The sequence below is a fragment of the Taudactylus pleione genome, unplaced genomic scaffold (genome assembly GCF_031769625.1).
Source record: "Taudactylus pleione unplaced genomic scaffold, aTauple2 ptg000685l, whole genome shotgun sequence".
NCBI classification, from domain to species: domain Eukaryota; kingdom Metazoa; phylum Chordata; class Amphibia; order Anura; family Myobatrachidae; genus Taudactylus; species Taudactylus pleione.
The window spans coordinates 5,292,735-5,306,527 of NW_028285087.1; the positions used below are offsets into that span (position 1 = coordinate 5,292,735).

The 13,793-nt window shown below is 50.4% G+C and overlaps 1 protein-coding gene across 1 annotated transcript in view; it reads right to left on the minus strand.

The window, feature by feature from the left end:
• Window positions 1-11,876: 11,876 nt before the first annotated feature.
• The window catches only part of GNB3 (G protein subunit beta 3), an 83,660-nt gene continuing 81,743 nt past the window's right edge, over window positions 11,877-13,793 (minus strand). The window contains exons 9-10 of the mRNA XM_088456062.1: window positions 13,092-13,308; window positions 11,877-12,476 (exon numbers count right to left, since the gene is read on the minus strand). Coding sequence (XP_088312188.1) covers window positions 12,370-12,476; window positions 13,092-13,308 — 324 coding nt within the window. The 3' untranslated portion in view covers window positions 11,877-12,369. The remainder of the gene's footprint in view (window positions 12,477-13,091; window positions 13,309-13,793) is intronic.

Below are 13,793 nucleotides of genomic sequence, written 5' to 3' on the forward strand. Positions count from 1 at the left end.
TTTGGGAGCCCTGCTGGATTCGCGTCAGCAAAGGATCTTCCTGACCCCGGAGAAGGTCGCCTCCCTACAGCTGCGGATACACAGTTGCCTGAGCCGTTGCCGCCTGTCGGTCCATTCGGCTATGAGAGTTCTGGGGTCCATGGTGTCGACACTCGACATGGTGGAATTTGCCCAGTTCCATTCCCGGCCCCTGCAGGGGCTGATTCTATCAGAATGGAACGGGTTACCTCACCGGATCCGCTCTCAGGTGCTGGTGTTGTCTCCGGACGTTCGGCAATCTTTGGCTTGGTGGCTTCAGACAGCTCATCTGGTCGAGGGGCGCCCATTTTGGATCCCGGACTGGGTCCTGCTCACGACGGATGCCAGTCTCCGGGGTTGGGGGGCAGTGACCGGCTCTTTGTCGCTTCAGGGTCGTTGGTCAGCGGAAGAAGCACTTCTCCCCATCAACATCCTGGAACTGCGGGCAGTATACAGGGCCCTGCAGTCGTCCGGCCCCGCTCTTCACGGAAGGGCGGTACAGGTGCAGTCCGACAACGCCACCACGGTGGCGTATATCAACCACCAAGGCGGAACTCGCAGTCAGGCATCGATGTCGGAGGTGTCTCGTATCCTGACTTGGGCGGAGGGTCACATTCCGGCGATCTCGGCGGTCTTCATCCCCGGAGTCCTCAATTGGGAGGCGGACTTCCTCAGCCGTCACGACGTGCATCCCGGGGAATGGTCGCTTCACCCAGAGGTGTTTCAGCTACTCGTGGACAGGTGGGGACTGCCGGAGCTGGACTTGATGGCCTCCCGTCACAATCACAAGTTGCCCGTTTACGGGTCAAGGACAAGAGACGCTGGCGCAAGTCTGGTGGACGCGCTGTCGGTGAAATGGACGTTTCACCTGGCGTATCTGTTTCCTCCGCTATCCCTGCTTCCTCGGGTTCTGCGGAAATTCAAGCAGGACGGCGGCATGCTCGTGCTGGTAGCTCCGGCGTGGCCCAGACGTCCTTGGTACTCCGATCTCAGGAGCCTCTCCATCGACGCTCCGTACCTTCTTCCTCAGCGTCGGGACCTGTTGTCTCAGGGGCCCTGCTTTTACCCGGATCTGGGTCGGCTGTCTTTGACGGCGTGGCTCTTGAGACAGCCGTCTTGAGGTCTCGGGGCTTCTCCAGTTCGGTTATTGGTACCATGCTCAGGGCACGCAAGCCTGCTTCAGCACGGATTTATCACAGAGTGTGGCACACTTACTTTCAGTGGTGTGAGTCCAGACATTATGATCCTCAGGTGTTCCGAGTTTCTAGGATCTTGGAATTTCTTCAGTCAGGATTGGATCTCGGCTTACGCCTTGCATCTCTGAAGGTTCATGTGTCCGCCTTGTCCGTGTGGTTTCAACGGCGGATTGCAATACTACCAGACATTCACACCTTTTTCCAGGGTGTTCTCAGGATCCAGCCTCCCTTTGTGCCTCCTGTGGCTCCTTGGGACTTGGCGGTGGTGCTACGGGTCCTGCAGGGTCCTCCGTTTGAGCCTCTTGAGGCGGTGGAGCTCAAGTGGCTGACATTTAAGACGGTTTTTCTCCTGGCAATTGCTTCGGCCAGGAGGGTGTCTGAATTGGGGGCGCTTTCCTGTCGCCCTCCTTTCCTGATTTTTCACCAGGACAGAGCGGTGCTCCGCACTCGTCCTGAGTTTTTGCCCAAAGTGGTCTCGAAGTTCCACATTAATCAGGAACTTGTTGTGCCAGCTTTTCAGTCCCCTGATCTTTCAGCTGGTGAGACTTCCTTAGATGTGGTCCGGGCGCTTAGAATTTATGTAGACCGGACGGCTTCGGTTAGGAAGTCTGATTCCTTGTTTATCCTCTTTGGTTTTCACAAGAGGTGTTGGCCTGCCAACAAACAAACGTTAGCCCGTTGGCTTCGTTCCGTTATTTGTGAGGCTTATGCACAAGAGGGTTTACCTGTGCCAGCCTCTGTTAAGGCTCATTCCACTCGTTCTGTGGGTCCCTCTTGGGCTGCTAGACGTGGCGCTTCTGCTGTTCAGCTGTGTAAGGCGGCCACTTGGTCTTCTATTCAAACGTTTTTGAGGTTCTATGCGTTTGACACCTTCGCCTCTCAGGATGCTTCCTTTGGGCGCCGAGTGCTCCTTTCAGCACAGGAGCGTCCCCGCCCTTAGTTGAACTGCTTTGGGACATCCCCAAGGTCAACCCTGTGGACCCTGAAGTAGAAAACAAGAGATATGGTAAGAACTTACCTTTGTTATCTCTGTTTCTACGAAGTCCATAAGGTCCACAGGGCGCCCGCCCTGACGCACCTGGCTTCAAATGGGCTGTGTGGCTGGTCACCGGTTTTCCGTCTCCTATTGCTGTGAGTATGGTTTCTTGTGTGTTCCAGTCTTCCTTCTCTCTGTTCCATATTCTCCTCCGGCCTAGGCTGCTTACCAACTGAGGTGCCTGTGGCTCGGGGGCGGGGTATAGAGGAGGACCCAAGTGCGTCCTGGGAGCTAAAAGCTTAACTGTGTGGTGCCCATGGATCCTGTTCCAGCTATAACCCCAAGGTCAACCCTGTGGACCCTATGGACTTCGTAGAAACAGAGATAACAAAGGTAAGTTCTTACCATATCTCTTGTTATTGCTTTAAAATCCCTTGGGCAGAACCACAGACAATCAGTGGCTTTGAAAAGCTTCCACTTTACTCCTAAAGCTGGGTACACACTAAACGTTATATACCCAGCACAATATCGTGAGCAGGGGGTGCCGGCATCGGCAAGTACATACACACCTGCCGACGCCTGTAGGGGCCATGCTGCATTCAGCAGTATGGCCCCTGCTGACTAGATCGCCCGTCGGACCTGCATTCATTCCTGGCGAGTGATGTTGCTGACACGCGCGAGCGCACTCATAGCCAGTACACACTGGCCGATGTGGACGATATTTAGTTCAATCTGCTGTCGTATCGTCTAGTTCCCAGCATAACTCATTTACGAACGGCCTCTATTAGTGCCTGGCGCATGGCAAGGTGCACGTTGGCTTCCTGGTTTCAGAGACCTCCTATAAACCAATGAGCACCTACGCGGGTGGTTTGGCGGATGCCCTGGACAACTTGAATGTTGGGAAAAGACCAACCTATAGCACATAACAAACAGTCGCTATAATTGTTACAAAACTTGCTTGGTTCAGTCTAATTGGTCTCCAATGAATCACGACAGTGAGGGAACCTCAGGACTGGAGTTACTATGTGTCACATTTGTCTTTTGAAGATGTTTCTACTTCGGGGTCCATAGGGTATCCACAGCACTGGGGTCCCTCTCCTATATCCCGCCCCCTAGCCAAGGCACTCAGTTTTCGTCTGTGCCCAGCCAGGAGTCAGTTCACCTTCTACAGAGTGGGGCTCTTAACAGCCCCTGAAGATTTTTAAAGGCATTTGTGGCTGCACACTAGAGCAGTACAGCATGGACAGTCTGCACAGACGTCCATGCTGTCGCTCCTTCACCCCGCCGGACCAGAACGCTGGTACCGATCTGGGGATGCTGGTGGGGGTCTGGGGTCACTGCTAGCAGTGACCCCGGACCTCCCGAACTGTGGCCGATCCAAAGGGGGACAGGTAAGCGGTGGGTCCCGCGGAGGGTGTCCGCCGGAATAACACAGTCCTGAGTCCTCAGGCACGGGGCTCCCTGGGGACTGGCTGTGAGTGGAGCCAACTACTAACCTGTGCTTCCACAGGCCCCAGGGACAGTGGGCTGCAGCAGAGCAGACAGGCTCCAGCGTCCCTGGGGTAAATGCATGCCAGGGGAGCGCGCCTTCCCTGTTCACAGCTGGGGCCTCCTGCGCTGCACAGTGCCTCTCCACAGCGGTTTGGCGGGCTGTGTCAGCGCTCCTCCCTGGGCCCGCCTCCTCTCTGCTCCTCGGCAGCCATTTTCTTCATAGGAAGTGACAAACGCTGCTGGATGCAGGTGGCTTAGTGGTCCGGGTCCCCCCACATACCTCTCCTCCTATAAGGTCAGAGTATGCAGCGCTGTTTCCTGCCAGGCTCTGTGTCTGAGTAGTTGATCACAGTGCTGATACAATGCAGAAACAATCCCTGCACTATGTGACTTAATGCTAGCGCTGTCTGCCTGTACTTTCACTTCTGCCTGTCAGCCATTTTACTATCCCTGCTCTTTTTCTGCTAAAGCCATGGCGGTGCGGTCTTGCAGGGTGCTCATTGCCTCACTGTAAAAATATTTCTCTGTGAGAGGAGTCATATATAGCTCCGTTACACTCATCATGTCTGGTGACGTGATTTTCCTCTCCAGCTAAAGTGTACCACATGTAATGTACCAATAGCGGAGGGTGATGACAACACTGAGGGTTTATGTAGGGGCATGTTATCTAATGTCACGCCCGATTTCTGTCACTGCGCCTATAGAACCGCCCTGGGCTTGTTTTGTTAAGGTACATACAACCCTTGTGGGCCAGCTGGCGATGCCCCCTGCGTTTCCCGAAATGGGGTTATCACAGCAGTTGGTAGTGTCATCACCCATGCAGGGGTTCCCCAGGCAGCTGATGGTACCCCAATGTCTCCCACTTTCGCGCCCCCCCCCCAGGTCTCGCAAGAGCCTGCATGGGTGAATACACTCAGTATGATGAGGATGATATGTTGCCTGACGGGGAGATTTTTGACTTTTTCAGACCAGGACCACCCCCCCCACCACAAGTGGATTCTCATGTCACACGCCTTGTGAGGAGTGCTACATTACCCATGCCCTCAAAGGATGCTACGGATCGCAAGGTTGAAATATGTCTGAAATCAATTAATTGCCTTGCAGGGGGGGACGTCCAGACCGGCAATGGCCGTGTGCTGGGTAGCCAGAGCAATGGAGCGCTTGGCTGATAGCTCGGAGACGTCTCTAGACGCTGACTCATCACTTTAGCAAGTGGAGTTAGTGGGCAACCTCAGAGACTCAGGCACGTACATTAATGAGGCAGCCTTGGATATAGGGCTCCTCACTTCCAGATTCTCCTCAGCAGCAGTGGCGGCTCACCGCACCCTATGGTTGCGCTCTTGGAAAGCGGACGCAGATTCCAAAAAGGGATTGGCATGCTTGCCCTTTAATGGACAGGTCCTGTTTGGCCTTGATCTGGACAAAATTGTGTCCACTCTGGCAGCAGCTAAAGCTGCATACATAACACAACGATTTTGTTACCAACGATTTTCTGCACCATTGTATGAACGATTCTCTGTCAGATTTTAAGTGTAACGAACGATTTTGGCATACTAACTTAATGAAAATCGTTGAGTTGGCCAGTCTTAACTACAAACGTGAACGCGCATGAACGATAATCGTTAATTGTTTTCACTCAGAAAGTGAACGTTTTTTTTCAACGATTGAACGATATAGTTCAAAAAATCGTGTGTGTATGCACGCACCTTTAGTCTGCGTGTCTGCCATCGGCTACAGTCCCATCAGGGTCTGGTACTTCGTCCTATAGGGCCCAAGGTAAGTCCAAAGTGTTGTCCTTTCCTAGGCAGGCACGGGCCAAGAAATCTGCCAAGCCAAAGAAGCAGGCTTGGAGTACATGACGTCCTACTCCCAAGTTGGACGATAAGCCTTCAGCCTGATGGGACGGGCCTCCCCTTGGGGGACCCAAAGTGGGAGGCCGGCTTCTTCAGTTCACCCAGTGCTGGTGTCACAACCGTGGACACTTGGGTAAGAGAAGTGGTCTCTCAGGGGTACGCCCTCTCCTTCCGACGGAGGCCTCCCAGCCGGTTTTTCACCTTGGGCCTTCAGTCGGATCAAGACAAGGCCCGGGAATTCCGGAAGGTGATCCACTCTATGCTTCAGGCTGGAGTTATAGTGCCGGTCCCATTGAGGATCGGGGTATTACTCCAATCTTTCTGGTACAGAAACCCAATGGGTCTTACAGGCCCACCCTCAAATCACTCAAATTCTTGAGGGTTCCTCGGTTCAGGATGGAGACCCTTTGTTCCATCATTTTGGCGATGGAGCCTGGGGATTTTATGGTGTCGCTAGATATTCAGGATGCCTACCTGCATATCCCCATTGTCTCAGCACACCAGAGTTTCCTCAGCTTTGCAGTAGTTGACCAACACTTCCAATTTCAGGCACTGCCCTTTGGTCTGGCCACAGCGCCTTGAGTGTTTACGTTATGGCAGCCCACCTGCGGATGCAGGGGGTCCGCTTGTTGCCCTATCTGGACGACGACCTGTTGGCAAGATCTCCAGAGATCCTTCAGCACCATCTGCAACTGACAGTCTCTGTGTTGCAGGCGCACGGCTGGCTGATTAAACTGAAGTCCTCCCTGGTTCCATCACAGAGGAAGCTCCATCTAGGAGCTCTGTTAGACTCCCAACATCAGAGGATGTTTGTGATGGAGGAAAAGATCGCTGCATTGCAGGCAAAAGTACGCAGTTGCCTGCAGAGTCGCCGGGTGTCTATTCATTCAGCGATGAGGTTACTGGGATCCATGGTGGACATGGTGGAGTTTGCCCAGTTTCACTTCAGACCTCTGCAGAAGTTGATCCTCTCCAGATGGAATGGGTTGCCCCAACGGATAAAGACAGACAATGGTGCTTTCACCCGAGGTACGTCTGGCTCTAGCCTGGTGGCTGCAGACTACTCACCTGAACAGGGGGCGCCACTTTTGGATTGCGGACTGGGTCCTTCGGACGATGGACGCCAGCCTCCGAGGTTGGTGAGCAGTGACGAGTCCTCACTTCTTCCAGGGAAGGTGGATGTCAGCAGAATCTGCGCTTCCAATAAACATCTTGGAACTAAGGGCAGTATTCAAAGCTCTCCAACAAGCAAGACATGTCCTCCACGGAAAACCCATGCAGTTGCAGTTGGACACCACCACGGTGGCTTACATAAACTGCCAAGGAGGAACACGCAGTCAGGCGGCCCTGACAGAGGTGTACCGCATTCTAGTGTGGGGGGAAGGCAATCTCCCTGCCATCTCGGCAGTGTTCATACTATGAGCCATATTCAATTAGAGATGAAGTTTTCGCCTGTCCGACTGTTCGCTTCATTAGCCTGTTTCAGAGGCGAATTTATTCCGTGCTCGTCCCCGCTTTTCGCCTAATTCAATTGCAAAACAGGCGAACACGGAAATAGGCGAATACGGAACAGGTGAAAAATACTGAAAGAATTGGGGAAATCAGTCTGTACCCCAGAAAAAGATGCACTAACATAGGGAATCAATATAGATGTGTACTAATAGCCCTAATAAAACTATTTTGCGTACTTAAGTTGTGTAAATTGCTTGCTATTAGCGTCTTTGTAAAAGTGGTGAAGAATGGCATAAAGCTGTATTTTTTGGTGAAAATAAGTATTCCTGTCAAATTTGGGGTGCTTGAAAGTAGGTGTTAGCATGTTTTTATGTCTCTAAAGTGAACTTTTAAAAACCATGAAAAATCCACCCCTGCAATCTAAATAACACCTGACCCATACTTGTGGACCCCCAAGAAGTCTTTTTTGCTACTTTTAATGTTTATCCCCCCACTTTTTAAATTTACACCCCAAAAATGACATGTCTTTTTTGGGGTGTTCTTAGGTTTTAGTTTGTTTTTTTTGCGTATTTGTCCTTTGGGGGGCTGTCCCAAGGGGTCTGAGTTGTTTCCCCACGTTTGCACCCCAAAATAAAGATTTTGCATTTCTTTTCACCAGCTATTGATTGGAGAATCATTTTTGGAGAATTGTTTCAACTTAGGCGAAATTGTCCTGGAATTGAATTTAGCAAATTTTTTTTTAGGCAAATTTTTCACAAAAAAACAGGCGAATATGGCTTTTCGTCTCTAATTGAATTCCCCTCCAGGAGTCCTCAACTGGGAAGCAGACTTTCTCAGCCGTCAAGACGTGCATCCAGGAGAGTGGTCTCTTCACCAGGAGGTGTTTCAGCTACTGGTGAACAAGTGGGGCCTTCCAGAGATGGACCTCATAGCCTCTCGCCACAACAACAAGCTTCCTGTGTATGGGTCAAGAACAAGAGACACAGAGGCACTTCTGGTAGACGCTGTCGGTCCGGTGGACCTTCCAGTTTGCGTGCCTCTTCCCTCCGTTCTCCCTTCTTCCTCGAGTGACTCGCAAATTCAAGCAAGGCAGCGGCACGCTCCTGCTGATAGCTCCAGCGTGGCCCAGACAGCACTCGTACTCATATCTCCGGAGTCTATCCATATACGCTCCGATGCTGTTGCCTCAATGTCTGGACCTGTTGTCTCAAGGTCCTTGCCATCACCCGCACCTGGGTCGTCTGTCTTTGACGGCGTGGCTGTTGAGACTGCCCTCTTGAGGTCCAGGGGTTTCTCCAGCTCTGTAGTTAACACCATGTTCAGAGCTCGGAAGCCGGCTTCTACAAGAATTTACCACAGAGTGTGGCATACTTTCTTTGAATGGTGTCGCCCTAGAGGCTATGATCCTCAGGTTTTTAGGATATCCAGGGTTTTGGCTTTCCTACAGGCGGGCTTAGATCACGGTCTTCGCCTTGCTTCCATGAAGGTGCAGGTTTCTGCCCTGTCTGTATGGTTTCAGCGTAGGATTGCTACACTTCCTGATGTCCGCACCTTTATGCAAGGTGTACTTCGCATACAGCCTCCCTTTTGTTCCACCTGTGGCTCCTTGGGACTTGGCTGTGGTCCTGAGGGCTCTCCAAGGACCGCCATTTGAACCACTGGGCTCAGTGGATTTAAAATGGCTTACAGCTAAAACTGTGTTTCTTCTGGCCAGAAGGGTGTCAGATTTGAGGACTCTCTCATGTCGCCCTCCCTTTCTGATTTTCCATAGGGACAGGGCAGTGCTTCGCACTCGCCCTGGGTTCCTACCTAAGGTGGTATCTAGTTTCCATATCAATGAGGAAATCATAGTACCGGCCTTTAATTCCCCAGACCTCTCTGCTGGTGAGGCCTCCTTGGATGTGGTACGGGCTTTACGGATTTATTTTGACCGTACCAGTTCATTTAGGAAATAGGACTGTCCTCTATGGTTTCCATAACAAGGGTTGGCCTGCCACTAAGCAAACTTTGGCAGGATGGATTCGCATGGCGATTTCTGAGGCTTACATTCATGAGGGCCTTCCTGTACCATCCTCTCTTAAAGCTCATTCTACTCGGTCTGTGGGTCCTTCGTGGGCAGCTCGCCGTGGTGCCTCTGCAGTTCAGCTTTGCAAGGCAGCCACCTGGTCTTCTGTCCATGCCTTTGTGAGGTATTATGCATTTGATACCTTCGCCTCTCAGGATGCTTCCTTCGGGCGGCGGATTCTCCTTCCAGCATAGGAGCGTCCCCACCCTTAAAGAATACTGCTTTGGGACATCCCCAGGATATCCTGTGGATACCTTATGGACCCTGAAGTAGAAAATAAGAGATATGGTAAGAACTTACCCTTGTTATCTCTATTTCTACGAAGTCCATAGGGTTCCACAGGACTCCCACCCTGTTGCACGTGTACTGCAGATGGGCTTTGATCTGGTCACCGGTTTTTCCATCTCCTTCTGGTGAGAATGCGATTCTTGTGTGTTAGACTTTCTTCTCTCTCTTCTATGGCTTGTTACGAAACTGATTGCCTTGGCTAGGGGGCGGGGTATAGGAGAGGGACCCCAGTGCGTCCTGGGAGGCTGAAAATTAACTCTGTGGTGCCCAATGTCATCACCAATACCCCCCAAGGTATGCTGTGGAACCCTATGGACTTCGTAGAAATAACAAGGGTAAGTTCTTACCATATCTCTTATTTTTTCTAATATATTGGTTAATGTGCAACTAGAAAGTTAGCAAAAGTGCAGCTGATGGGTGCAAAATACAGTATAGCCTCAAAGTATAAGGGTGAAGTTTCTTCTACAACCACACCGAGGAACAAATCTGCCAAAAGGCTTCCCTGGCCGGGTACACACTACAGCGACATCGGCACGATATGTCGTTTCGAGGCAAATTGGAACCACATATTGTGTGGATCGCAGTGTGTACGCTCAATGACGCACGCCTGCGCGTCATATATGACATTTTCTGATGGGCCGTGCTGCACGGTTAAACAGAAGATATTGTGAACGATGTAGTGCGTACGGCCAACTGGACTACAAGGCGATGTTGTTCCTATTTGGCCTCTGAAGACATCACTTCTTGCCACTACCAGCCAGTGATCTTAAAGATGGTTGTTCCAGTGTGTATAGTAGCAATGATAAATCGTTCCGTCGCTTGAAGGACTGCACAGTGTGTACGCTAAATATAGTTTTGTTCTTGAATGAAGGGAGATTGGAACGACCATTGTGTCGTTTTGATATCGTTCTGATGTGTTACTGGCGGACACTTTATTCACTAAATAATCCTGAGCTACAAAGTGATTTTTTTTTTAAACTTCTCCCCATCACTGGGTCCTTGCGCCCTCAATCTTCTATGCAATTACCGTCCCCTGATGCTGCCATCTTGGTCTGAAAATCCATGAGCGTACCTGTGATAATTGGAAAAGTTGGAGTCTGAGGTCTCGGACTCTTTCCATTCGGTTTTGTAAAATTGGGATAATTGGTTACGGGGTGAAGAATGCACAAGCTGCAAATGCATGTACGGCAGCTCTCACCTTAAACCAGAAAATTCATATAGTCAAATGCTTTGCCCTGAATGTTTCTGTGAATGTGTAATAAGTCAGCGACAGAGCGGGATGGAGGTGTGAGGATGCACAGAGCAGTGCGGCTAGGGGAGCCGGCCTTAGGGGACGATGCGGGAGTGAGCACACACCAGATTCCCTGCTGTATCTGGCATCACAGTAATCTGCCCAGGCTCAGGAAGCGAGCACATGCAGGTGCACCATTGTTCATCTGCGCGCATCTGGCACTTGGAACACCATACGATTCAAAGGCTGAAGAGGGCACAAACACAGGGAGAGTAAAGCAAGGAGGCATTTACATAAATGCAGATCTGCACGTTCAGGTACTCACCAATAATGGGGACATGCATTACGCATATGTTGGCGATGCGGGGGTAAACACATCTCACGCTATGGTTGGCATTACTGCTTCACAGCACTGAGGTCTTGGGTTCAATTCCCACCAAGGCCTTATATGTGTGGAGTTTGTATGTTCTACAGTGCTTGCGTTGGTTTCCTCCCACAATCCAAAAATATACTAGTAGGTTAACTGGATTCTGAAAAAAAAAATAACCGTAGTGTGTGCGCATGTGTGATAGGGGATATAGATTGTAAGCTGGGGCAGCGGTGTGTGCGCGCTATATAAATAATCGTGAATAAATATCTGCAGAAATGCGCAATTTGTGGGTGCATTTGTTTCTCTTTCATTTTCACCCATTTTGCTACCAATTCTGCATCAGAACCTACAGCAGAGGTTCCCAAACTCCGTCATCACAGTCCAGGTTTTAAGGATAACCACACACGAGTCATAATGGTTAAATCAAATTGATGTGTACTGGTTATGTGCAACTCTCCGTCTGCAAGTGTTCTTACAGCACCTGACAGGCTGCGGGGTTTGGGGGAAAAGAAAGGGGGGGGGGGGTTTACCTGCAGTGGTCTCAGAGATGGGGGTGTGACACCCCCATTTTCTGGGAGGATCGAGGCCAGGGCCTGTCGGTGGATGCAGATTTCCTGGCCTCGCAAACTGCCAGGACCCAGTCAGGCTACGGTAAGCTTCAGCTGCTGCAGCCTGGACAAAGGGGCATCCATGCTCACGATGATGGTAGCAGTGCCGGGATCACAGATGCAGGATGGAGGTGTTGGTTTCCTACAGGCACCTGCTGCATTAGCAATTTAGATGGATGGCCTGGCAAATTCCAATCATCTCTGAGTCATGCTCTAAGTCACCTGCGCTCAAACATGGATATCCTTAAAACATGGACTGTAACAGCCGTCTGGGGAACCTCTGCCCTACAGCGTTTCCATGTGAAGGATGCCACGTTAACTCTTTAGCTGCCATGACCTAAAATAGATTTTATTTTCCTCTTTCTATAAAACACAAAACTTATTTGAAAAAAAGTGACAGTAAAAGGGGAAACTCCTTCAGTAAAATAAATAAAATAGATTATGCACACAGGTGTCAGACAGCGCTTTCTGCAGCAGGGAGGAGGGGGTGTAATGGAGGGTCCTGGGGGAGGGGCTCAGGGAGAGATGATGAGTGTGAGGTGACAGCCAGTGGATCCGGCCGGCTGCTCCATGGTAGACGGGTACGGACTCTCGGGGGGTCGTACAGCAGCTGAGTGGCAGGCGATGGTTTGTAGCTGCTCTGTGAAAGCCAAGTGTAACACAGCAATTCCCAGAAGGTGAGGAGTCTGGTGTGGGTCTGCGCTGGTCAGGTAAGAGGTTAATAAAGGTACATCTAGAGGGGGGGAAAATCAATAAATGGGGGATGGAGAAGGTGAGGTTAGGGACGAGAGCCTCCGCTGCATTACGTATCTCCTCAGTACTCAGTTCCAGATCTTGAGAAAGCTGTCCCAGGATCCTGTGGCTGCCGCCATCCCATCCGAGGTGACACCGAGGCAGCTGACGCGATTGTCATGGCCGGAGAGGACTCCTGTGAATGCACAGCGCCATTATAAACATTTGCACGCTGAAGCCTCTAATTTGCAGACTAAAAGGGGCATATTTACTAAAGTGCAGGTTTTTAGAAGAGGAGTTGTTGCCCATAGCAACCAATCAGAATCTACTTCTTTATCTTGCACCTTCTTAAATAGGGGGTGGGCAATAAGTGCCGCCCCCAGATGTTGTAAAACTACACATGCCAGCATGCCCTGCCAGATTTTTGCTATTTGGCAATGCATGCTGGGATTTGTAGTTCAACACCAGCTGGGGAGGCCGCTTATTGTCCACCCCTACTCTAGAAGAGAATAGCTAGAATCAGATTGGTTGCTATGGGCAACAAAAAAAACTGCACTTTAATAAATACAGTATATAACACTTAAACAACATGCGCTAGTCCAAAAAAATAGAATGCATCTCTGAAATCCTCACTGTTTCTCCCTTTAAGTCGTTATCGAAACAAATGGAAACAATTTCTACTAGGTGATAAGTCCTTACATATCTACCATCAAATAACTTAGTTACATTGCTCTTTCTGTCCAGCGTTTGGCTGTACCTTTCAGCCACATCAACAGGACCTCTTATCTATAACATGGCAGCTTCCACTCACCAACTCGTTCCCCCTTCAGAGAGTCCCATATGTTGCAGTTGAAATCATCGTATCCAGCAAGGAGGAGTCGTCCGCTGCGGGAATACGCCACAGAGGTGATGCCGCAGATGATGCTGTCCTGGGAGTAGACACTGAGCTCTTGGTCAGCACGCAAGTCAAACAAGCGACACGTGGCGTCATCAGAGCCCGTACATACCGCCTGCCCACTGGGGAAGAACTGTGCACGGGACAAAGAGACATTACATACACATACAGATCCGCATATACACAGACATAGTATTCCCTGCCCTTTAGAACAGTAAGGGAGCCGAGAAGGAGTACCGCCCGGCCGTATTAACCAGGGGACATCCTAAGGGGTCTCTACAACAGGAACATCAAACGAGAGTTTTAGGGGCCACATCTGGCCCTCTCCTTTGAAGTTTGCTAACACACTTCATCAAGGATCACAGAAGTACCTGCGCCCTTGCTAGCTGACCTACGTTACCTGTTTTATGGCATCGGCTAATATGTACTAGTTGGCTTATATTTAATGATAACATATTTATGTGGGTTTAGTTAAATGGAGTTTAGAAATGAAACAAATTGTGCTTATGAAGCACAAATGCAGTAGACCAGCCTATACTGGAGGTTATTAATGAATAGCACATGATATGTGCAGCAAGATATACGGGATTCTGCATCTTGTGCCTAAACCATCTGCCC